Source organism: Sparus aurata, chromosome 19 (assembly GCF_900880675.1).
Source record: "Sparus aurata chromosome 19, fSpaAur1.1, whole genome shotgun sequence".
In the NCBI taxonomy this organism is placed as follows: Eukaryota; Metazoa; Chordata; class Actinopteri; order Spariformes; family Sparidae; genus Sparus; species Sparus aurata.
In genome coordinates this window covers 15140364-15166573 of record NC_044205.1, presented here as the reverse complement: position 1 = coordinate 15166573, position 26210 = coordinate 15140364, and the positions used below count along the sequence as shown (strand labels likewise).

The 26210-nt window shown below is 41.3% G+C and overlaps 2 protein-coding genes and 1 non-coding gene across 6 annotated transcripts in view; 2 read left to right on the top strand and 1 right to left on the bottom strand.

Moving 5' to 3' along the window:
* myripb (myosin VIIA and Rab interacting protein b) overlaps positions 1–19012 on the top strand; it is a 132512-nt gene extending 113500 nt beyond the window's left edge. The window contains exons 9-18 of one of the 4 annotated variants that reach the window (XM_030398662.1): positions 1897–2086; positions 3231–3757; positions 4128–4274; positions 4385–5149; positions 5528–5590; positions 12582–12770; positions 12846–13007; positions 13158–13253; positions 13363–13423; positions 15727–19012. In XM_030398662.1, coding sequence (XP_030254522.1) covers positions 1897–2086; positions 3231–3757; positions 4128–4274; positions 4385–5149; positions 5528–5590; positions 12582–12770; positions 12846–13007; positions 13158–13253; positions 13363–13423; positions 15727–15770 — 2244 coding nt within the window. In that variant the 3' untranslated portion in view covers positions 15771–19012. Of the gene's footprint in view, positions 1–1896; positions 2087–3230; positions 3758–4127; positions 4275–4384; positions 5150–5527; positions 5591–12578; positions 12771–12845; positions 13008–13157; positions 13254–13362; positions 13424–15726 lie in introns of all 4 variants that reach the window. The other 3 variants (XM_030398661.1, XM_030398664.1, XM_030398663.1) reach the window with 3 other exon arrangements.
* Positions 19013–19071: 59 nt separating this feature from the next.
* On the bottom strand, positions 19072–22045 carry prlh2 (prolactin releasing hormone 2). Its single transcript, XM_030398665.1, has 3 exons — positions 21612–22045; positions 21024–21211; positions 19072–19463 (listed from the first exon to the last, which is right to left on the bottom strand). The coding sequence occupies exons 2-3, from the start codon at positions 21187–21189 to the stop codon at positions 19261–19263; spliced, it is 369 nt and encodes a 122-aa protein (XP_030254525.1). The 5' UTR covers positions 21190–21211; positions 21612–22045; the 3' UTR covers positions 19072–19260.
* Positions 22046–25664: 3619 nt separating this feature from the next.
* trnar-ccg (transfer RNA arginine (anticodon CCG)) lies at positions 25665–25737 on the top strand. The gene has a single exon. It is a non-coding gene; the product is annotated as a tRNA-Arg (tRNA).
* Positions 25738–26210: the final 473 nt, after the last annotated feature.

Here is a 26210-nt window from a genome sequence, read left to right as displayed (position 1 = left end):
AACAATGAAGACGACTTTGCATAAAACAAGTCTATAAAAGCGGGTTTCATTGACTGTATGTGCCATTTTCCTTTGGATTGAGGGAAAATAGACCACCAGTAGCAAAGTAGACCCATCGGTGCATAGCTAATAATTATTTTTAGTTATTTTAAATGCTTTATAGTGGATTTACTTTTTAACGGGACAGTTCACAACATTAAAAATACATATTGTTCCCCTTACCTGCAAGGCTATTTATCGATCTAGATTGATTTTGGTGTGAGTTGCCAAGTTTTGGAGATATTGGCCGTAGAGATGTCTGCCTTCTCGAGAATCCTAATGGACAATAGGCTCATGCTCATGAGAGTGCAGCATGTAAACTTTATTGGCGTCATCCTCAGCTGAGCTGTAATGTTAGCTAGCCTCTTGTCCATGAGTAGATCCATGCTGCAAGCTGACATGATTGGTTGGTAGAGTTCTATAGAGAGAAAATAGTTCCTACATGAAACTGCTCACAACGAAGTCTATGGATTATCTTGAGTGACTGAGTAACTATTTCTGAAAAGAGACATTGCTGTCAAGTTTTTTTTTTTTTTGTGCGCTTTGAGCGCCACAAGCCGAGTGCCATCTAGTTCCATTTCAATCAAAGAGAGCAGACTTGTCTACCGTTGATAAGGCATAAGAAGTTTTGCAAATGTATGAGCCAGTACTGATCAATATGAGTAAGCCAGCATGACTCCTAGAGCAGAGCAATCACCAGGCATATTCACTAAATGCTCCATTTTATAGAAAAATCCACAGAACACATAGGTTGCACAGGCGCATAAGGATAATATAGTACACCCAGGAGCGCATACACACAAATAAAGAGTGCACACACACCTGGCGGTGGTTCACTCTACTAGTCAGCAGGGACTCCAGGAGATTTGTCATCGTCCCGTGTGTGAGCGAAGCATCAAAGCAGAGCTCCCTGGGCCTCACCGTTCTGTTTCCCGCTGTTTCACTCAGCAAAGATCAAAGTCCCGTGAAATACGATGGGATCCTCTTCGCCTGCTCGGCCCGCTGTGGGAAGGGCCGTGTTTATCAGCTCTCTGCAAACACACTCACTAAGACACAGAGCATGCAAATGCGCTGCCTTAACACTGATCCTTGGGGTAATCTTCATGGTGCGTCCCACCCATCGACAGAGTGGATTTACTACTAGAGAGTGCAGTGTATGCTTGAACACAACTATACACACACTGGCCACTCAGATGTTAAATCAAGATCAAGACTGAATCTTATGCCGCAGTTTTGGTGTACTTGTGCACCTGAATGAGGTTTAAATTGGCCCCTAAATGGCCTCTTTTGTTTCTCAGTTGAGCGGCCCCTGAAGCTACATCCCATTGGCATATGAACTTTAAATATACTGTACTGAAGGAAATATTCCTGATTACACTCCACCCTAGACTAATTTAGTCCCTTGTCAATGAGAGTACTGATTAAATGTCCTTATCTTTAAATATTTTATAATAAACAAACTTTAGGATCCTCTCTCCACACTCTCTTGAAGAGTGACTTGTCCAGTCCCTCTGCTGTCTGGCTGGTTATTTAGTTGTTTTCTAGCTCCCCCTGCTGATCAAACTGTTGACTTACATCTAAAGCGTTTGCCCAGAAAGGGAGAAGATGAACCAGATGGACCAAGTGCTCTGTTATGTATTATGTAATTACTATATGTGGATATTTAATGTGACTGTTCCTGGCCACTGTGCTGCCGCCTCGGTCCAAGCAGTAATATCCTCATCTTGAGCTCCTTTGTCTGAAGGGCCCGCTCAGACTCGAGTGAACAAAAGCAAATAAAAAAGGGGAACTTTAAATTTCCAGAGCGGTCAAACGTCTCTGTCTCAGACTTGTGTGTTTTGATGTGTGTGCCTGCAGCGCTCGCGTTCGGCGTTCTCCCTCACCAGTGACGACTCCCCAGAGAAGGGTCCAGAGGAGGAGGGCGCCGGAGCAGGCGGTGGAGGTGGAGGCGGCGGCGGCGGCTTGCAAGACTACGCTTCTCTGAAGAGGGAGGGCAAGGCCACGTCTTTGCCCAGCTGGAAGAGTGTCGACCGCCTGGACAACTCGAGTAAACCTCACACTCACAGGCTCTGCTTATTGTCATTTAGATGAGAAGTTTGAATTTTGATTCCTTCTGATAGAGATGCAATTGTGTGACCTTCAACCCTGATTCCAAAAAGTTGGGATGTTGTCACTAAAAACAATAATTTGTGCAATAATTTTTAAACAACGGACAACACTTATATGAATACATGTTGTTACATCTTTTATGCAAACATGTGTTTCACAAAGTGGTGGACCTCACTCCATCCTCACTTCTGAACAAGGAACAAGGAAGGCCGCTTTCATACGCAGTCATGATACCAGCACCTGTCAGTTGACCTCTTCCCCTGTGGAATTTTCCAAACAGGTGTTTCTGAGCATGACACATCTTTCCCAGTTTTCAGTTGCCACTGTCTCAACTTGTTTGCATCAAAATGAACATACAGAAATATACAGAAAAGTTGTTGAGGTAAAACATTAAATAAGATGTTTTTGTACTGTTTTCCAATTAATATAAAGGGTTAGCAAATCAACAAATTCTGTTGTGTTTTACACAGCGTCCCAACTTTTTTGGAATCAGAGTTGTATTTGCCAGATTCAAGATTTCAGCAAATATAGCATTTTCTGCTTACGATGAATTAAACAAAAGGGGAAGATGTGAAAAGAGACAGCATCAAAAAGTCCCTTTTAATTTTAAACTACTTGTTCACTGGTGGTACATAATGCATTTTATTATTTATTTTTGACCCTTCAGTAACAAGAACTGACCTGACTTTTTCTTAATCTTATCTTAAAATGTTACAACAAATAGTTAATAGTTTTAAATTGATGGAGAATAGCGGATGGGGTTGCTTGAATTCAGATTCCTAAAGATGACTTGTTTTTATGATGAATCTTTAAAAATCCCATAGAAGCAGCCCTCTGCTTTTCAAAATACTGCCAAATACACTGCTTCTGATGTTAGTGCTGTGCTCAACATTCGTCATTTTGAAGGGGTTTTTACTGTCATACAAGAGGAAGGGTTCATCTGGCACTCTTAAAGCAATACTATGTCATTTCTGATGTGTTTGACAACCTGGGAATGGGTCACACAGACGATCCAAAAAGCACAAGTGGAAATGAGAGTGTGTTTGTCTAAACCTCCTGCTGTCTGTGTGTTTTTCGTCCAGGTGCGTCCTCAGTGCTCCAGAGTCCAGACGGCAACTGGATCGCCCTGCACAGCTCCCAGCTGTCTCGGCCCAGCCTGCTAACCAAGAGGAAGAGCCTAGTGTTCAGCGTGTTGGAGAAAGAGTCCGGCGTCGTCTCAGCGTACGACGAGATGGGATCCGACTCCGAGCCGGACGACGAGGGCGGCTGGGGTGCGGCGTTGCGACAGTTCCGCCGCAAGCTGTCCGATGAGACTTACTACACGGACTCGCAGCACGACCCCGAGTGGACTTACACCCAGCACCTTCCCATCACATCGCCGTCCTCTGGACAGTACACCAACACAGAGACTCTCAACTCAGACTCAGAGGCCTCGTCCGTGCTGTCAGCATGTCCCCGCAAAGCGCCTCACAACCCACTGAGGAAGAAAGGGCCGGCGGACACACACCTGCATCCTCATCACCAGCCGCTCTACCACCAACACCTTCACCAGAACTTCTCTCCGTATCCACTGCAGTCAGAGGCGCTGGATGTGAACTTTAACCCCAAGGTGATCTGTCTTTACATCACCATATCATTTGGATTATATGTACAATAAAGTCTGCTGAATATTGTGTTTCATGTTATAAACTGGGGTTTGACAATTTGACAATATGGGAATGAGACTCAACGATCACATTTCTTTCTCCAGGATTACTTTAAAAGTTACATAAGGTTGCTTTAAATCTAAGGGAGGATCAGACGGGTGGGAAAGGTTAATCTCTTGTGGTTGGAACTGCACACAGCTCATAGAACTGAAGAAGATACTGTTTTTGGAAAGCGCTCTCGATCCAAAAACAGAAGTAAGTATTCTGAGAAGTAAGCGGGACTATTAAAATAGTACATGAGTAAAAGTACTCATTTTCCTCCGTTGTTCCCAGGTGATGGGAGACAGCAGCGAGGCTGAGGAGAGGCAGATTGACCCGATCAGAAGGTCGCGGCGACGCAGGAAAAGCAAGAGGGAGTCGTCGACAGAGAGCCGGCCTGGAGGCCAGAGCCACACACAGTCCATCTACCCAGTAGTACAAGTGAGATATCACACTTGCGAGTAAACTGACATCTAGTGTATTATAATTGATTCTTAACAGTAACTGAATTATATTGTAAATATTTCTGTCCCTTTGCCTCGTCGCGCAAGGAGAACAGTGGTTTTCTACTCAACGCCCTTCTGAAGAGAGGTTTAAGTGAGGAGCACTCAGCACTTGACTCTATGCCAACAGCCACAGCTGCACCAGACGCCTTCAAACTAGATGCCATGACACCCGAGCCGGAGGACTTGGACACGGTGGCCCCAAACTCAGCTGCACCGAGCCCTCCACAACCCCACTCTCTGGCTCTGGGGGCCAAGCTCTCGCCCAGCAGCCTGGGGCCCGTAGACCCCCTGGAAGAGGAGCTGCGGTCCAGACTCAGCCAGCTGGTGAGCCGCGCCAACAGCAAAGACAGCAGCTCATCTGACGAGGAGTGCACAAAGCTGCCCACCGACAAACAGACGGATAGAGAAAGTGACAGACAGCGAGAGAAGACGAGGCCGAAGGAGACGGAGAAGGAAAGGCAGAGGGCGAGTGACAGATTAAGAGACGGGCCAAGTGAAACAGTGGAACAAGTGAACGGACAAGAGGCGAAGAGAAGCGAGAGACTACTGAAGAGCCAGTCGGTGAGGGAGGAGGGAAGAGGGAGGGAGAGGAGGTTGGAGAGGGGAGCGGGAAGTTTGGAGGTGACGGCGGACGAGCCGGAGCAGAAGAGGGGAGACAAGCGAGAGCCGAACAGACAGAGCAAGAGGCAACACAGAAGAGATGCAGAGAGGGATGGAGAGCAGAGAGGGGGAGCGAGGAGGAGTGGGTCCAGCGTCAGTTCACCTGCTGTTACACCTTCTTCCCAGGAGGGGGTGCTGTCAGACAACCAGGTAGGAAGAAAATAGAGACGACTTGACTTCACCACTCACTTTCTGCTTTTTCTGCTGCCTTGTCAGTGAAGTACTGTCTGTCTGTCTGCCTTTTAACGCATGTATTCTATTCTTTTTATTTGTTTATTACATTACTTTAACTATTTTTCTTTTTTTAACTTTTTATTCATTTATTTTTTCTTCTTATCCGTGTGTTTATGAGGCAATCCCTGCTGCCTTTTTTCGGTCCTTCATCATGTGTTGTCAATCTTTCTCTGTGCTTCCCTTCTTCTTTTTCGGCTGGTCTGTGTTTATTTGTAAATGTCTGTTTGTGTGTTTCTTTTGTGTGCGTGTGTCTGTGTGTGTCTGTGTGTCTGTGTGTGTCTGTGTGTGTGTCAGGCGGGGCAGAATGACTTGGAGCAACAGCAGAGGCTTCAGTTGCTCTCCTCTCTCTTACAGCAGGTGAGATATTGGCTAGAGAGCAAAGTACGCCATGCCTTAGGACATACAACTAGACGCACACACATGTCCACACCTGTATGCATGCACGTAAAATGCCTTAAACGTGCTTTGGCACACATTTGTTCCGACCGAACACACAGTAAAGCATTTACTTCTCATTTAAATACTCAGGCATGTTTGCACAGAATATGTGGAGGCTGGATGAGTGTTTGATTCAGTTGTATGTCTCTTTTGCAGGTGGTTGATATTTCTTCTTATTTCTTGCCGGTAATGAAGCTGCAAACATTTGAAGTGCAGCTTAAGTGCGTGTAGTAGCAGAAAATGTTGCCGTAAAATGTTAGTTAAACAAAATAAAACAGAGAGGTCTTTCTGAACCCCCTTCCTTTCTCTGTGGTTTTCAAGACTCATACTGGAGGACATCTGTCACAGAGGAGCTGCAAATATCTTTTTTTTTATTATATTAATAAAACCGCAAAAGGTCAGAATGTAGCACAGCCACAGGCTCAGTTTTGCATAAGAAGCAACCCTCCTTTTTTCTTTTTTGGCTGTTGCTGTCGCAGTCTTTTTCTACATCTACACGTTTCACCATAGCTGAATGCAACACGTCCACCTTTGTTGTCTGTACGTAGCGTTCTGAGCATTGTATTAAATAAACCAAATCAAACTCACAAACACAAATATTTCCTGAAATGTTTTGAGCATGAGCAACATCGATGGTTGTGATTAAATTTTAAGTACCAGCCAAAGCAACCAAAATGTTGCACACAGTGACAAGAGACATCCATAGACAACCTGTACACAAAAGTATGAAAGGAAAATGCAGCAGCTCCCAGATCAGCTTCAACAATTTGCAAAATACTGATCTACTGTCACATAAGATACAATACGACATGATATCATAACACAACATACGGTTAGGTATATGACACATATTCGAGACCGATATAAGAATTCTTCAGCCTTTAGCGTTTAGATGTGGCGACTCTGAATCACCTGTTGGAGGGCAGAAGTTTGCATTCTCTATTTGGAATCATGCAAGGAGTCAGAAGGGTCACTGTTATCACGACTGAGCATACTACTTAGGATTTAAGAGGACTTAAACAGAGCTAGCGTGATCATTTTAATAAGAGACTTATTGCGTCCTTACATATTTCTGTCAGCCTAACACACAAGATGCGTCGTAATGATATAATGCAGATTATATAGTAGTAAATTATTGACAAAGAAGTCATCTAAATTGTCTGGATTGAGCTTGAGTGTGCGTTAGATGTCAATTATCATCCAAAAAAGGAGCTTTTTCTACTTTCATTGCAAAGTTGTAGCTTGAATAATGTCTGCTTGTGCACATACCACATCACCTAATGTAAAAAATGGTGTAGTATTTCATCGTATAGTAACCATAAAAGCATGTGTAGTGTAGTGTAGTGTAGTAAATGTGTTTACTGTTGTAGGTATTATGTCAATTGAGAGACAGCTGTGGTCTAGATAGATATAAGATAAACAGAAATGTCCCGCATTTCTTATATAAAATCTATGATCTGTTAAAAGCTGTGGTCCAGTATTTATAGTTACGCATCATAAAGTCAAAACCCACAAAATGTCAAATAGATAGAATACACCAACACACACACACACTTGGACATGCACTTATGAGCTCACCTGCTTTCCTTGTGCTACATCCAAGGCGTGTGGGCTGATGTTGGTCATTAGCCGGACTCATTATGAGGGCTCCTGTGAGTAATGCTTGTCTCTTACAATGTGAATGGCACATGTACTCGTGTGATCTATTTCTGTTGGTGTTCACAGCTCCCTTTGAAACCCACCGGGACAGCTCAGCTTGTTGTGAATGAAGGAAAACATGCAACAAAGACTGTGATATTTGTGGCTTTTTCTGTTTTGTTTTTACATAAAATGTACACAATTATCAGAGAAGCTTCGGCTTATCACAAATGCTCTACATGCACTGCAAAATGACGATGTTTGAAATCTCAGTTTATTGCAGAGAGAGACAAAAAGAGGCAAAACAATTTACAGAATAAGACATAAAACAAGTAAAAAGCAAAATGCCTACCATGCAATGACCACCATAGACACAAAACAATAAACGAGGACAAAGAGAAACAACATGAGGAGATAAACTACAAAAACGAATGCAAAAAGACAAAAAAAAGATATAAAAATGTCCATAAAAAGAATACAGAGAAACACAAAATGATCACAAAGAGAGGTCAAACAAGACGCAAACGAGACGTGAAACAACTGAAAAGCAAAACTACTAAAAAAGAGATGCAACACAGAGATACAAAACAACCACAAAGAGACACAAAATGATAAATTAACCGACAAGGGGAATTCAGAACGCCGATAAGACATACAAAAGTGCAACAAAGAGACACAAAACAATCACAAAGGGAGGTCAAACAAGATGTGAACAAAACGTGAAACAAGCCGTTAACCAACAATAAGGAAACAAAATGACTTGAAAGACATGAAAAAGGACCACAAAGAGACACAAAATGAATATAGAGACACACAACAACCAGAAATAGATACAGAACACGATGCAAAATGGATTTTAGAAATGCCAATGATGCAATGTTATCATCTGCTGTTTTTATTGCATCTGTGTCTGTGGCTTGCTCCTACATAGGAAGGTTGGGGAACCTTCAGGTTTACGTGTCCAAGGGCCACTTGTTTCATAATCTGTTCATGGCTCTTGGCTAGTTTACGTTAGAACCAGCAGCTATTTATACATATGTATTATTATCATTATTATCATTATTATTATTATTGTTATTATTATTATTATTATTATTATATGTTCTGTTACAATATTAAAGAACAAGCATTTTAAATCTAATTTTATAGATGTCCTTCAGCTATGAACTAATATAATTTTACTTCTAAACCAGAAAACTCCATTTATATTTTTCTTTACTTTTATCGGCTTAAAGATTAAGGCTTGTATTTATGTAGTCAATAGCAGAGAGTTGTGTATGTGTGTCAGACTGTTTGATCTGCATGGTGATGACCTGGTTCTTTGGAGTGGATGAGAACGTCTGACTCTCACCAAACATCCATTTCTCCATCGACCAACCCAGAGTCATTATCTCGGACCGTCCATGGCTGCTTCTCATCCTTTTTTAAGATCACTGGATGGGATCAATACACCTCCGATCCCACTGATCAAAGCTTCAGACAGTGATTAATTTATCATTGAACAACATCTGTTTTTCTTCGCTACCCTTTCCTTTTCTTGTTAGGTGTTTTCATCTGAGGCAAGGCAAGTTTATTTGTTTAGCACAATGCAGACACAAGGCAAGTCAAAATGCTTTACAGCAGCATACACATTGCATTAAAAGACGTAAAAAAATTGCATTTAAAAACAAGTAAGAGGAATTTAAGAAACAAACATCAAAACAAGTAGGCTAAAATAGAAAAGGTTTAAAAGAGACAAGACTAAAGAATAAAAGTCACAGTGCAGTTCAAAGACTTAAAATTGCTCCGGTAAAAAACAGTGGCAAACAGAAAGGTCTTTAGTCTTGATTTAAAAGAGGTGAGAGTTGTTCCAGATATGTGGAGCATAGTAACTGACTGCTGCTTCTCCATGTTTAGTTCTGTGTTAAAAAACAAACCCAAAAACGGCACGCATCTACAGCACTGAATTATTACTTGTCCCAGACAGCCCGTATTTGGAAGAACGAGCTGCTCCAGTTAGCGGCTGCAGTAAAAAGCCAGTGACTAACATGTTTTTTTCATTCGTCCATCAAAGGCGTCTTTAAATGATCATTGGAGTTCTCTACCAACTGATCTGTCCATTCATTCCAAAAGTAAATTAACAAAGCTATGTCCCTTTTATATGGTTTTTTTTTACATAGTGCTACTGATTTCCTCAGAAATCCCCAATTCCCAAATATATAACCCAGTCACCAGAATGAATATTAGCAATGTGCGTTTCTTTACTCCATGTTGAACTTTACATTTCTTGCACAACCATGGCTTCAGAAGGTCTCCTCGCGACATACAGTTGAACATTATCTGGTGAGTTCACGCTCGCGAATGTTGAAAGGCCGTCTCCACCACTGGTCGCCTGGCTGTATTGCCACCGCCAACATCTCCACTCCCCCAACATGACAGTCAGCTCTACATGTAATGTGAGCGTGATATGTCGTGTATGTAGAATATGTGCAGATATGATGCGTATGACACGTACTAAATTTGGACACATCTGTGGTTTGGGGAGACGTGAAATGTCAACAATTTATTTTGAAAATAAAAATCTAAATCTTAAGTACAAAAGACTCTTGAATGATAATGAACTAAAGGTGAAGCGTGCAGATGCCAGGCAATAGTAAGCAAGTAAAATGCCTTGCACAAAGCGCAACAAACTTGAAGGACTCCATAATCTATGAAATTACACAAGCAAAAGACGTAACAGAAGTCTCAAGAGGGTCTAAACATACCAGAGTTCTGTGGTTGACAACATCTGCTTACATGAGGGTCACATGAGTGTCCAATTTCCCATCTGTTTAAAGCCTTTCATTAATGATGCAATCAGCAGACCCTAATTGGCCAAGAGGGGAATGTACCTAGCTGCTCTCAGTCATTATGTAGTAACCAGTCTCCAAACCAGACAACAATGGTTGATCAGAATAACCCCGTCCAATTAACTCAGAGGGATTTCCACATTCAACTGAACTTCCGGGGCTATAGCCCTGAATGCCCAGGTCTAATGACGCGCCTGACACAAACTGCTACAAAATGGGGACTGCCACAACTCATGCACCGATTTATGTAAGCCAGAAGGACACCAGAGATTTTATTCATCGGCATGACCTGTAACGAACATTTAATCATGAATATAGAGCTTTTTAATTTGAAACCAGCGCTAATTGAATTCCTGGTTCCAAATTGCTCCCCTGCAGCCCACTTTTTGAGAATGGCTGCGCAGTAATAAGAGCTCTTCTAATCATGGCAACATGTTTTATTTTTATGACCCATACTTTGTTCCGCATTGTTCTTCTGGCTCTTCCAGCAGTTAATGAACATGTATAAGCAAATGGAAGACATGCATGTTCATGAAACAGCTGATTGGGCGACAGACAAATACGTGTGACCGTGTCGCCTGCACAGTGTTCTGTTGCAGAACATTGAGCACATAGGGTTGAAGTTTAGATCAGTACACAACCCTCTCAGTTTTTTCATTGTATATCATTGTGCTACATTAAGCCACCCTGCTGGAAAAACCAGCATAGACCAGCACCAAAACCAGCATCAAAACACAACATATGCTGTGTTTTGGTGCTGGTCTATTGCTGTTTTTTCCAGCAGGGCATTGTTTTGTGATTTTAAATGTACAATATGTTAAGAACTGACCACCTTGAATTCATACTCCAAACAAGTAGGGGCAGCATATCACCAGAATAACTGCTAACTGCTGCCAGCAGTATTCTTTTGAAATAGCCATGACTGTAGCTACTGTTAGCCTCTTAGCTCAGTTAGCTGTGCAGCTAGCTGGACTACCAGCAGAGTGCTGGCATTTACACCGCTAGACCCCAGGATCTTTGGATCGCTGGGAGAAAGAAGTTTTCAGGCTCAGGGCTAGCTGGATGGCATGCTAACTTCAGTGGATATCTCTTCAACACAAACAACAATACACAGACATCTTTGACATGAAAATTGTTGATAATGGTAGTTATTTTTGAATGTTTTAATCTAAAATTCGTACATAACTCAGAGGGATTTCCACATTCAACTGAACTTCCGGGGCTATAGCCCTGAATGCCCAGGTCTAATGACGCGCCTGACACAAACTGCTACAAAATGGGGACTGCCACAACTCATGCACCGATTTATGTAAGCCAGAAGGACACCAGAGATTTTATTCATCGGCATGACCTGTAACGAACATTTAATCATGAATATAGAGCTTTTTAATTTGAAACCAGCGCTAATTGAATTCCTGGTTCCAAATTGCTCCCCTGCAGCCCACTTTTTGAGAATGGCTGCGCAGTAATAAGAGCTCTTCTAATCATGGCAACATGTTTTATTTTTATGACCCATACTTTGTTCCGCATTGTTCTTCTGGCTCTTCCAGCAGTTAATGAACATGTATAAGCAAATGGAAGACATGCATGTTCATGAAACAGCTGATTGGGCGACAGACAAATACGTGTGACCGTGTCGCCTGCACAGTGTTCTGTTGCAGAACATTGAGCACATAGGGTTGAAGTTTAGATCAGTACACAACCCTCTCAGTTTTTTCATTGTATATCATTGTGCTACATTAAGCCACCCTGCTGGAAAAACCAGCATAGACCAGCACCAAAACCAGCATCAAAACACAACATATGCTGTGTTTTGGTGCTGGTCTATTGCTGTTTTTTCCAGCAGGGCATTGTTTTGTGATTTTAAATGTACAATATGTTAAGAACTGACCACCTTGAATTCATACTCCAAACAAGTAGGGGCAGCATATCACCAGAATAACTGCTAACTGCTGCCAGCAGTATTCTTTTGAAATAGCCATGACTGTAGCTACTGTTAGCTTCTTAGCTCAGTTAGCTGTGCAGCTAGCTGGACTACCAGCAGAGTGCTGGCATTTACACCGCTAGACCCCAGGATCTTTGGATCGCTGGGAGAAAGAAGTTTTCAGGCTCAGGGCTAGCTGGATGGCATGCTAACTTCAGTGGATATCTCTTCAACACAAACAACAATACACAGACATCTTTGACATGAAAATTGTTGATAATGGTAGTTATTTTTGAATGTTTTAATCTAAAATTCGTACATAATGCACCATGCATTCAGTCCATTTGCCCAAAACCTCTTTTATTTCATGTCTAATCATGAATGTTCACTATTTTTTAGCTGTTCACATCAAGCCTTTCAGGATGTATCGTGTAGATTACTGAATTTTATGTGTGTGTGCGTGCGTGTGTGCGTGCGTGTGCGTGTGTGTTTGTGTGTGTGTGTTCTTCTACTGAAGCAGAAGTACTCGGCGGCCTCTCTCTGCAGCATCACCACTGAGGTGCTGAAGGTTTTGAACGCCACAGAGGAGCTGATCGGTGAGGCAGGAGGTGACAGCTACACCCCGTCAGAGTCCATGAGTGCTTCTCCCATCTCCAGCAGCTGTGAGACCCGCAGGCTGGACCAGAGGCTGACCAAGATGGAGGAGAATGTAAGTTTCACCCTTCAGAATGCTGAGATTCATTCATATTAGGAGCTGAATGCGTCTATCTGCCTCTCTGTACAGGTGTACCTGACTGCCGGTGCTGTGTACGGGCTGGAGGGGGCGCTGGGGGACCTGGAGCAGTGTGCCCGCAGTATCAGCAGTGGCACCACAGACACAGAGCTGGCCTTCCTGGAGGACCAGGTGGCCACGGCAGCCGCTCAGGTTCAGCAGTCTGAACTACAGGTGCTGAACGACTTTTTTCTCTGCAGCTGTCTTGTTCTCCACAAAGTCTTGCACGTACCTGACTTATCTCCAGTGTCAACATTTATTTGTTTCATCAATAATGAAGGTTGTACTGGACTGTGTTTTTAAAACTCTGCACCTCCTTTTAAGGTATCAAACATTGAGGCCAGGATAACAGCTCTGAAAACAGCTGGGCTGAATGTGGCTGTCTGCAATCGCTTCTCCAAGTACAAGCCAAAAGCAAAGGTAAAGGTCACTGACCTGATGCTAAAGTCAAGCGTAGCGACTCGAAGTCGGGATGATTCATTAAATTTAAATGTGAATGAGGTGTATAATATGAGTACTCTGATTACAGCCTCAAACCCTGGACTCATCACGTCATCAGAGGAGGAAGCTTCCAGCCCCTCCACTGAAAGGTACCAAACTGTTTTTTTTCCCCTTCAATTCAGACAGAATTACAAACAAAGAAAACTGTGCATGAATAAATTAAATAAAAATGGCCACCTGTTGAAACTGTAATAGCACCCAGTAGAGCGCATACCACCACCAAGGCTCAACACTCCCCTTTAATTCAATCAAGCCTGATCCAGTAAACCTCCCATAACTACTTAACCATAATTTAAGATCACCAGATCTAGGATCAGCATCAGATTGTACTCATTCATATATGCCAGCCACCTAAGTATGCCTGATTTTTATTTTTATCAAGATCCATGTATTAGTAGCTGAGAAAATAACAAAAATGTCTTATCTCACAAGGTCACAAAAGCGAGAAGAACTTTCCGGGATCCATTGATAACCCTATCCTCAAACTATATCTATATATCTATCTGTTACATAGGCAAACTACATAGATGGACAGTATTTTAAAGTAATTACAAAATAACAGACTCCAAAATAGTTTTTTCCTAAAACGGAGAAATCGCAATTTCAATCTTTAGAAGCTGACTAAATGACTGAAACTGCTCCTGTTGGATATTTGTACTGCTGTGATGTTCGACCTCATGTACATTGCACTACTTGTCAGTCATTAACAGGTTAATCAAAAGTAAAGTGAGTCTGCTAACCCGTGCTGACTTGACTATATGTCCCACTCTCTCCTAATCACAAACACCGCTAATATATAAATAGACTGTGTGAGTGTGTGAAACAAAGACAGCTAGAGATGGAGAGTGAAACACTGATGAGGGGACACTTTCATTCACCCTTAGTTAACATCACACATTTTGCGCTTTGTCCCAAAAAGAAGAGATCGGCCCCTGAATGGATGTAAAATTGAATTCATCTGCCAGAAAAAGGGGCTAAGTAACTGAAAAGCTCCATTAGATGTAAAGCAGCCACATGGAAACACACAAACACACACAGTGCAGGAGGATAAGGCTCGTTTTATCAACCAACAAGAAGTCTGTTCCTTTTCATGCCAGTGAATGGCCTTTTTTTCGCTGTTGGGGCTTTCTTTATGTCCGCGTTTGTCTCGATTCTTTCTTCGCCGGCGTCCGCACAATAGCTCTGATTCAGGGTGGCTTTTTCAGCGCCGCTCCAAAGACAGACAGCGGGCAGGACAATGGGGCAAAATCAGTGACCAAGACATGTAATCATGTCATTGATTCCAGCCGAGAGTGCCCTTTTTTTCATCAGTCCATCATATGGTACGCTCTAAAACTACAACTGGGAGGACCAGTCAGCTCTCATCTGAATTACAAGTAATAAGTAGTCTCTCCTTTTCTGGACTACTCAAACTTTTTGTTGGAGATTTCATTGTAAAACATTCTATATAAAGGTTCTTGTATAACCTTAGTAATGGGTAATACAGCCCTTACAACCCCCTGAAAGATGCTTATTAACATTACTCAGCCTGTATCAGAAGCTTCCTGGCATCATCATCCCCGAGGCTAATGTGTACCGATACTAACCTGAGCCTTCGTTACTTGTTTTAACATGTGTGTCTTCGTCATTGTTAAGTGTAGTGGATTGTTGCTATCATTAATTTTTTTGTAATATTTATTTAAAGAAAAAGACTAAAGTACCATTAATCATAGCATCATTAACATGTTTGTTGTTTTACTATAAGAAATGCATTAGCATTTACAAGAAACCTGTAAACGGTTTATACACTGCTTAAGAACATTAATATAAACCTTGTGAGTTTCTTTGATTTATTAATAATAGATTTACTATTGAAATCACTGCTTTAGCATTGAGTCCTTGCTGTGTCTTGTAAAAAAAAAAAACTGTAAATACGTGAATAATAAAGGATGCATTGACTTTAATGTGTCAATATATAAATTATCAACAAAATGTGAAGGAATAACAGTTTTGGTGTTATGACGTTTATATATTTTGTTGGAAAGCATGTTTAGCATGCTAACCAGCTAGCCTCGGCCCTTCACGGTCCAAAGCTCCTATGCTAGCCGTATTAACACCAACCCTCCCCTGATGCTCTGAGCTCCCACCCCAGGCCGCTAACTGAGCTCACTAGCTAACGGCAGCTACAGTTGGCAGCTTTATTCTGATGAATGCCACCTTCTATTTGTACAAATTTAACAGGTGGCCAATTCTTCCACATGAAGCCATCATTAAGACATTGTTCTTGCCTTAGATCCAGTAGCTGCTGTGGAGCAGTGTGCTCCACAAACCGTCCGCATACAGTACACATTCAGCGTATCCAGAACGTAAAATGCCATGCTTTACGTAATGCTGTGCTGTTTTTGCGTTTCAGAAAAGCTGGAGCCAGAGCAGCAGGTGAAAGTGTTTCGGCCATAGTGACAGTCAGCAGCACAACGAGTCCCTCGGGGCCACTTCAGAGCCCCAGGGACTGGGAGGGGGGGCCTCTCATCCAGTGCCTTGACCCAGTGTCCGCCTCCAGCTCCAGGCCAAGCAAGGGGCCAACACCTGCCCTGTGTGACTCACCAAGCACTCAGCCCTCAGCCTGGCACGGTACAGCGCCAGGCAATGCCTCACAGAAGACATTACTGGCGCTTTACTCTTTTTACCACTTTATCCTCCATTTTGTCCTCCTCACCGCGCCCACAACATCAAGCAAGGATGACTCGACAGTCAGTGTCTCTGCCTTAACAATCTGCAAACACTCCTCGTGAACCAACTGGAAAAAGAATACCTGTACAGACAAAAATGACTCCCATTTCCTTTTTCTATCTGTTTGCAAGAGTATCGTGATCTACTGTATAATGAAGACGTGGAAAAAATCATGTTAAACTTTCTGTGATTCAGTGTCCCAAAAAGAGGCTGAGCCGTGTTTTATACTGCATCTCCTTTCTCACCAAATGAAATGTCACAAGGATTCTTATCATACTGAAGCCCCCCCTGCAGAACTTCTTTTAGATGATTGTCCTTTTTCACACACACACAGCTATCAGATGGTAATCCTCATCTGGGGAATGATTGTAACACCTTAGACATTTCAACCATTAAAAAAAATAAATCAGTTACCAGAAAATAGTGTTTAGATGTGCAAGTATCAGGACCAAAACGTTTTTTTTCCTTCCTTCCTGCCACTGAAATTGCTCGGTGGCAACAATGGAACACAAAGCACAGAAATATGCCATTCTTCTTAAACAGCTAAACAGTTAAAGAAATATTTTGATATTTTGGCAAATATTGACTTTTCTGCTGAGATTTACAGCGGGAGTTTGCACATCTGTACTGTAAATATGAAGCATGGTATCCTGGACTGGAAACAGGGGAAACAACTAGCCTGACAAGCATAGCAGCTAATTTAAAGCTCACAATTAGCATGTTATATTTTCTTAAAACCATAGAAAAAGATTTTGTTCCATTCAGACATATCCAGGCTAGTTGTTTCCCCTGCATTTCAGGTGGTAGCTTTATATTTAGAAATAGAATAAAAGACAGATTTAGTTATATTCAGACGGAGCCAGGCTAGCTGTTTCCCCCTCATTTCAGTCTTTAAGCTAAGCTAAGGTAGCCAGCTGCTGGTGTTAGCTTCATTTTCAGCATCAGACACGAGAGTAGTATCAATTATCTCAGTTAATCAAGGCTAAACTAAGCAAAAAGTAGTCATTTGCTGGTGGTATAGCTTCATATTTAGCATCAAACACAAGAGTGGGATCAATTCTGTCATTTGATCTAAGATAAACTTGCTGGATTTCCTGTGTTCATATTTAGCGTCAGACACAAGAGTGGGATGCATTTTTATCATTTTATCTAAGCTAAACCAACCTAAAGTAGCCGGTTGCTGGCATTAGCTTCATATTTAGCGTCAGACAATGGGATCAGTTTTCTCATTTAATCTAAGCAATACCAATGTAAACTTGTTGCTGGTGTTTTCATATTTAGAGTACAGGCAACAGAGCGGTATCAGTTTTTCCATTTAAGTCTCAACAAGAAAGTCAACAGGTATATTTCCAAAATGTCTATAAGATATATGCCAGCTGTAGTGATTATACAGGGAAGTGCTCTACCGATTATGTAGAGAAGGAAATGCTGAAAATAACTGTAGCCGCACGCACTACAGCCTTAATGTGGAAGCTGTGGGCTTTTACATTGCAGTGAGTCAAAATGAAGTTCAATTAACGTCTGAATGTCAGACACACTCAGCTCAACACGTCTCCACAGGTTTGATGTTCAGGTTTTTGGTCTGACAGCCTTCCCTCATGCAGTGTTCTTCAACCCAAAGTCATTCTCTCTCCTCTTCGTTTACTTTCGAAACGTCGTGGCCTTTGATTTGAACGGAGGAAAAAAAAGGTGTTTTCATGTTTCCCCTTCACCGGGTCACGTCTGAACTTTTCTGTTGCGTTTTCAGAAAATCCTGTAAAGATTTTTACATAATGAAGTCTGACGGGGCTATATATAACAAATGCCATGAAACCATGATTTTGTTACAAGCAATTTATTTTTGTACTTTACTGAACGTTTTTATGCAATACCACTGATATAAGTATTGTTGCAAATCGAAGGCTTTATTCTCTCCTCACAGGAGCCCTCCTCAGTCAGTCCTATCAGACTCTCTCACGTGTGGTGACTCAAAGTGCTTTCAGTGTATGCCTGCATTTACCATTTGATATTTTGCGAGTAATGACGATGGTAAATGTTACAGAAGCACGGGTGACAAGCAGGCAATTTTTGGGAGCGTGTTTGTGCTCCTTAAACACTCGATTTGAGAATACTGCCTTTCATTTTCTGGGTTATTTTTTCTTCACTCTGTGACCACTTACATCCGAGTCTCAGTTAGCCATGCATTGAGAGGAACAGAGTCGGATTTCCTGATGGACTGCTTGAACTAAAAAAAAAAAAAAAAAAAAAAAAAGGTGTGATGATCTTCTGAATGAATGCTCTGCCCCTTCTATTAGTGACCTTTTCATCCCAGCCTTTTCACATCTCTGGTTTTTGCACACTGATCCTGTACTTTTGTCAATCTTGTTCTGCAAAGGTGTCGATGTAAAAAAAAAAAAAAAAGCATGTTTCTAGTTTATCAAAATTGATGTTCCCATGAGAAGCACAGCCACAAGGGTCCAATCATCAGTGTCCTGTATTTTTCTAATGTAAAAAAAAAGAAGAATATTATATCATCACAGAATTTGTTAATATATGTATATGTGTGAAAAGATGGATATGATATAGAATAATGTGTGTATTGCCCAATCATAGTTGACCAATCTTTCAGTGTCGTGTGCAAGAGGCTGTGTATAACCGTCACGACTTGTAGGGCTGGATTCACACAGGAAGACTAATTCAATACTGTAACTGTATCCCAGATACTCAGAAAAACGATGAGATTCACACGGCGCTACAAACAAAACCTACTTTTGTTCCTGTTTAAATCCAGTGTGAATGACTACAACGAGGCTCCCCGTGCGCAGCTCCACGGGAGGGCCACTCACTTTTATGTGCAGCTGTTTGTTGCAATCCATATGACATGTTGGGGAAAATATAAACAAGCAAAAAATACAGATTCTCGATGTGCCACAGTACTCTGAGAAATAAAAATGTATTATGAAATGAATAAAATTTGCAAACTGAAAAACGTTCCCGCTTGAAAGACAATATTTGCTGTACGCTCGCAAATACAACAAAGACAAACGGATCATAACATCCTGGTTTATTAATCAATATAGAATGCATATTTTTATGTACAGGTACATTTGGAGAGTGATTTCATGGGTCAGCCAAGGCCTCTTAACAGACAGAAATACAGTGAAGAGCAAAAGGGTATGTAACCTCAGTCAAGATAAAAAATGAAGACGTTCGTGGATGAGGGGGAGGATGTGCGCCATCACGGTAACCAATCCCTGTCCTCCGCATCCATGTTCCCAAGATTCTCCTTGTTTCTGATACTGTTGAGCAGCAGCGCCAACGTCCTGACCATAGGCTGCATTCCCTCGCTGCCCAGAGACTCCACGCTGCTGTGCCTCTTCCCAAAGCGCCCTATGGGTCTCACCCCACGTCCCACGTACCAGAACGGGTCTATCTCTGGACCTGGACAGCACGCGAGTACATTAGTGGCAGTGACAGTGACTACTACGATCAAAAGACCAACATAAAGCCAGATGACCATAATTGTATGATGCTTTGTAAAAGAAAGGGCAAAACACTGTTCTGATTTTCATAGGAAACTCAAAAACAATCACTCCAACCTAAACCTCTTAAGTGTCAGTTCTCAGCTTGTGTGTCTGTAAAGTCTCTTGTCTTCACACTGTTGCCAACATAAACATCGCTGATTCTCTATTTTGACCTGTTGGATTCAGGAATTTTATGGAAAGAAAATATTTGTTGATGTTCAACATATTTAAAGGTGCATTATGTAGTTTTGTAAAATGTATGAAAACACACAAAGGCAATATTTAATAATATAGTATAATATATGTATATTTATATATATATATATATATTATATGTATGTACACATATTATATATGTATATATATTATATATGTTATATATATATATATATATTTTTATCATTATTATAAATAAAGTAAAAACAGAATGAAATTGTGCTGTGCTTTAAGGAGAATTTGTTTTTTCAGTTTATTCAGTCATGAAAATGTGCAAGTGTTTCTCTTCTGATTAAAATTATTCCCCAAAACTACATAGTGCACCTTTAATCTTCCACTCAATCTTTAAAATGAGAAGATGTGCTAAAGTAACACTGACTTTCATAAACATAGTGTTACATGTTACATGTTTCGTGTTAAGTTTAGTTTGAAGTCATTCATCATGATACACCAAGTACGGATAAAACACCTTACTTATGTCTTACACTATTATTATAAAGTTTAACAGGTTTCTTAAAAGCCTAATTTCTTAAAAATGGTGTAAAAAAAACTGTTGTGACTAGAAATGTCAAGTAACAAATGAGAACAAATGCTTTGCTCTCCATCAGTAGCTGCAGCTGAAACCAAACGCTGCAAATTCTGGTGTGAAATATGACAAAACTGTACCTGAGGACCAAAAGCTCGCTGTAAATAACACAGTTATTCTTGAATGGATAATAGATTAGATCAGCAGAGACTGTTAAAGAAAATGTCTTTTTCATCAGAGCTTTAACGTCCCCACCACTTTCGAATACAAAGTGACAACCTTGAAATGAATAGTTATTTGCAGCACCTTTGAAGTAAAACAAATTATTGATTGAGGATATTCCTCATTTTGAGCTGAATAGAAGTGTTGAGCATCTGTCTTTTAAAACAACTGGCTTATACTCAAATACAGTCTCAGCACCATTTAGTGTTCAGAGAGGGTTTTCAGTTCAGACTGTGTCAACATTCACCATTTCTAGGATTAATATGTAATTGTGAACAGAAGTAAAGGATCAGAGCTTTTTTTTTTAAGAATCTTACAATAAATCCCAATGGGAATAAGAATAACAGAAAATAGGAGCAGGTCACTGAACTCACCATCAAGAGTCAAAAACAGACCATGAATCTGACCCAAATCTCCTGAAACTACTTCAACAAAATTCTGCAATTTACACAATAATGCTAGGTTAAAGGGTTGCAATAAAATGGCACCAAAAATATAAAAACCGAGCCTTACTTCTGTTGTCGACATTGTGAACAATGTGGAAGTCGTGCTCCACCGTGGTGCTGTGAGCGCTGCTGAGGCTGGAGGAGAGGAGGAGGAGCAGCGCCAGAGCTGCAGGCAGCCAGCGGCTCGTCAGGAGGACGCACTGCCGGACATCAGCCGCTCTCCCAGGCAGCATGCTGTGTGAGTCGCTCAAGGCACTGAATGAGAGGTAAGTAAAGTATCAGTCACACGGGGAAAGCTTACACTGAATTAGACACACAAAAATATATGAAAGGCAGGTAAGATTATTAAAAAATCACTCTGAATATAATAGAAAAGCTGTATTTAGGCTATAAGAGATGGGGAAAACAACTCCCATGAAATAGGGTTAAGTCATTTAAACCCCATTACTAAGCAGCAGAAGCTCATGCAGGAATATTATGGTATGAAAAAAATTTGCTAGGATTTGAAAAAAAACAACAACAAAAAAAACACGTACTTTTCTCATAAAAGTCCTAACACACAGTGGATCCTCAATCTGGTGCATTTAAAAGAGTGGCTTTGAAAAAAGAAAATAAATAAATCTGTAACATAAACCCACAAGCAGCGGCTCCTTACCCTGAACTTTGGTAACGGGCTGAGGTCAGTTGTCAGGAGGTCTGAAGTCGTTATCATTGAGCAGGTGTGCTCCACCGTATATATCCACACCGCTCGGATGATGAATCATGAACGTCAGTCACACACAGTGATCCCAGACTCCGGGATGCATCTACCACCCCTCCTCCTCCTCATCTCCTCCTCCTCCCACTCATCCCTTTGAGAAAGGAGGTTTTGGAGTTTTCCTTGCGTCCGTCACGTAGCAGAGCAGTCCATCAGGCAGTCAATGACACGCGGACAACTTTAAATTAGTGAACACGGGGAGACCCAGCACCTCAAGTGGGCCTGTCAGACAGTGACCCGGAACTGTGGTGGGCGTTTTTTTGATGAGCCTTTCATCAATCAGCTTGATTAGAAAGGGACAGGGCAGGACACAAAGCCTCGGTTTGTTTCATGAACAGACTTGTCTTGTCGCCCGAACTTTCTAAATAAAAATCACCTCCGAAATAACAGGTCTTCGGGAGGGAATGGGAGCTTTAAATTCACAGCTTTGACTTCACACTTTGCCACCGAGCACTGAGAGGTTAGAGCGATGAATCACATGCGAAAGGCCAATGTGGGGAGAAGTTGGCTCAGTCAAACGTACTCAGGTGTAAAAGTCGCCTCTGGGAGTAAAGCGATGTCTGTAAAGGTCACGATACTATGTGACAGAGCAGCTCAAAATATGCCCATGCTGCTCAAAGTTAATATATCAGACAGCCAGGAGTTGAATAAATACCTTTTCAAGCAGAATTTTTGTCGGGGGTTTTTGTGACTTTTTGACTCACGCAAATGTTGAGAAAATCCCATGACTAGTGCACTGCAGGCTTCAAGCAATAACATCCAAACACTGGCCGGTTCCAACTTTGTGAAATGTGCTGCTTTTTTCCCTCTATATGATAGTCAGAGGAGGGAACTTCCTGCACACTGTCCTGTTTTTTTTATCGTAGATTAATCTGTTGATTACTTTCTCCATAAAATGACAGAAAACGGTGAAACATTCTGTAAATATTCACTTTACTAAAAGTTGTTTTTTTTTACACCTTAGATGGACAGGTTTGTAGGAGAAGACCAAAGGTTAGTCAATTAATCAATTGGTCGATCGACAGAAAAGTAATAGTTTTGATAATCCATTGATTATTGAAATCTTATTCAAAAATGCCACCCACTAGTGAAAGTTTTCTTTGATCTGTATGAAAGAACAATGTAGTGTACAAGAAATGTAGGAGCGATGACAAATGTAAGATCTGTCATCGTGTTAGCTGACTTCCTGCCGTTTCTGCACTTAGCAGTCCACTCCCTTCTCTTTTCTACTTCACCACACTCACACGACTCCTTTCTTTTATTCTTTCTTTCTGTTTTGTTTTTTTCTTCACTTGGCGTGTGCGAGCCATCACCGGGGGAGGATCCAGCTCTCTATGTGTTGACGAGCTGACAGGAAAGCTTCTTCATGGAGTTCTCTGTCCTGATTGGATTAAGTGGGCAGGGATTCTAATTTGTGATTCGGATCTGGCACGACTGTAGACAGTTTTCCTTTTCTCTTTTACTGCGTGATCCAGCGGGAAGAGAGACACGTGTTACAGACACTCTATAACAATGTTCACTGTTGAAATAAAGAGCTATATAACACATATTTTAATAAGTAAATGCAGCTTTAAAGGTGTCATCATCAGTCATTTCAGATCACAAAATATGACACTTTCCTTGCAATATGTATTTTAAGTGGGTAAATCTTGATCATGGTCCAGTTGAAAGAATGTTTCCTACTTAGAATATAATCATCTATGTTCTAATTTCTAACTAGCGCATGAGGTAAAAGATTGTATGAGTGTGTGTGTGTGTGTCCATGTGTGTATATGCATGCACACAGCTCCACCCTAGGGCAGTGCTCTGGTTCTTCTCCACACATTAAGGGATACCATAATTTTGTCATGGGCTGAGATCAGATGGTATGACGCAGAGCCCTGCAATAATGAGAGGAAAACTACCTGAGGATGTGTTATCACACCACAACATGAAGGAATCCTTAACAAATGGAGCTAATTCGATTTTGGAAAAGGGAGCCCTTATTTGAAACACTGTGTGATTTGTTGGCGTCACAGACGCGTTTGGTGCTGTGCAAGAGTGCAGAAAACACATTCAGAAGCAGTTCAGTTCATCCCTGTTTTGTGGGCAAAACATGGACGTGTTGGTGCTGCTTATTAATAGATTTAGAGACAAATAAATGTACACATGCTCAGTCACAGACCTGTGTTAAAAGTTGGCCTCTCTCTTTCTTTAGACCTTGAATTCATTCATAGACAAACTACCCTACACTAAGGCAGTGGCAGACTTACAATGTTTAAAGGGCAGGGGTGGGGGACAAAAAAGGGCACCAGATGTGTGCGTTGATGCAGAAAGTCATGATAATTAGAAGTTTACTGTGAGGGCACCCTTTTTTTCCGCTGAAGGGACATCCTGTAAGGCACTTCACCATGTTTTGTCCACAGAAAGGGCAACCTAGAGGGCACTTTATCACGTTTTTTCCCACTGGTAGGGCAACCAAGGGAGCACTTTATTATGTCTCTCCATTGGAAAGGCACCCTAGAGGGCACTTTTGCTGCGTTTTTTCAAACATGGGGCAGGGGGCGTCCAGTTGATGTTACATTATCATGCAGGAATCTTACATATCGAACCTTTTAGCATATGGTCCTTTAATTGTCACAGCTTAAAACTTACCACATCGACATATTTATATAGATACACTACTAGGTTGGGGCTGTCCACATCGTCCCTGCTCAAGATCTTTTATTAATCACAGCGCTGCCTCTGACGAGTGTGTTCTTCCTCCTCTTCAAACTATGACATCATGTTCTCATCAGCACCTGATTGAATGGCTTCATCTTTTCGTCTCGTCAGTGTTGCTGTGAATGGAGCCACAGACGATCACCGGTTCAGTTACAATACAAAGTGACCTGTCAGACCTCCCGCTTTGTTACACAGATTTTTGACGTATCACGACAGTACAAGCAAGAATCATGTCCTCTGCATCTTTAAAGAACAACTTTCATTCATAGAAATAAGAGCATGGCCTTACTCTCTGCTGACGAGTTTAAAGAGGATATTTCCTTGTTATTGTGGGACGTGAGCGCCCTGAGGCATCTGGTATTGATTGAGAAAAACACTGCTTGCACAATGATTCACAGCTAAGCTTTATGGTCTAAATCATTCCCCTTACGTGCTACAGTATATTTTGTTGACTGCCTCGTAATTCGTGACCTACAGAGTGCGTGGGCCGATAGATTCTCTGACCATGTTTAGTTGACCCTCTTTCTTAAAAAAGCCAACCAGTGTCACTTGAAAGTGTGTGATAGCTCCACTGGTCCACAGTGCAAACTGTCGGATTTTCACTGTACTGGCTCTTAAATTGTAAGATAATGTGTTTTATTCTGCCTTTACAAAACATAAATGTCTTGCCATTTTGATTCATTTAATTCAGAAACCTTAAAATATTGCATTCCCTACTGATAATGAAGGAAACGTCCACCATGTTTTTTTTTGTTTCACAGACCTAAACTTTGCCGTCACGTGACGTCTCACAAGCCATCATTCTGAAACTGCTACATTTTGCACTGTGGTCACACGTAACTATAACACATTTTGATGTGAGACTAAGTTGCAAAAAGGCTCAATTTGGAAGTCAGTGTTTAGCAGGAAAATGTATTTAAAATTATTTCCTGTTGATTTAGGAACTCATTTTGGCCAAAGGGCATTTAGATTGCAGTTTAAATAGTTCCTCCTCTAGCGTGAGTGATTCACAATACCAAACAGAACTAGAACTAATTGGTTACAAGAATAGAAAAGACTCTGCTTTGTGACATGAAGATTCCAATTATAGTCTACATGCTGAAGGAACTACAACTTGTGTAACCCTGTGTTGTAGATTGGAAAATACATTAACCTTGACCCATGTACTGTGTGTGAATAGGCCCAGTCCCATAATCCACCCACACAGAAATGGAGTGAGTGTTGAGAATGGAAAAGGAGGGTTGCTGTGGCCCAGTGGCCTAATGGATAAGGCATCAGCCTCCGGAGCTGGGGATTGTGGGTTCAAGTCCCATCTGGGTCGTATAGGTCTAACATACTTTATGATGTTTATATATCTTCATCATCCTTACACCATCATCATGCTGCAGCAACGCACAGTAGTTCTTAATCATGTAGTTACTTCACTGATGCTACCATCATGAAGTCAACTACATTGCAAGGATAGTTTACAGGTTCCTCATGCAAGAAACAAATCCATTTAGGGAATGGAGAGGTAAATAATAAAATCAATGATTTGCAGCAAAACTAAATTCAATATAGCAGCTTTGGTTTTGGGGTGCAACTACTGAGCATGCTGGCACACATATCCTGACTGGAATATCTTGTGACTGGTCAAATTATGCTGTAAAAAAAAAAAATCAATATTTTAATCATGGCAGAATTATCATTATATGTACAATATATTACCATTGTATAAGCAGTGCTTTGTTTTTTTGTTTTTCTTACTTGTTCGCAATAAAAATAGATTACTTTCAAATGAGAATGCAGCCTGCA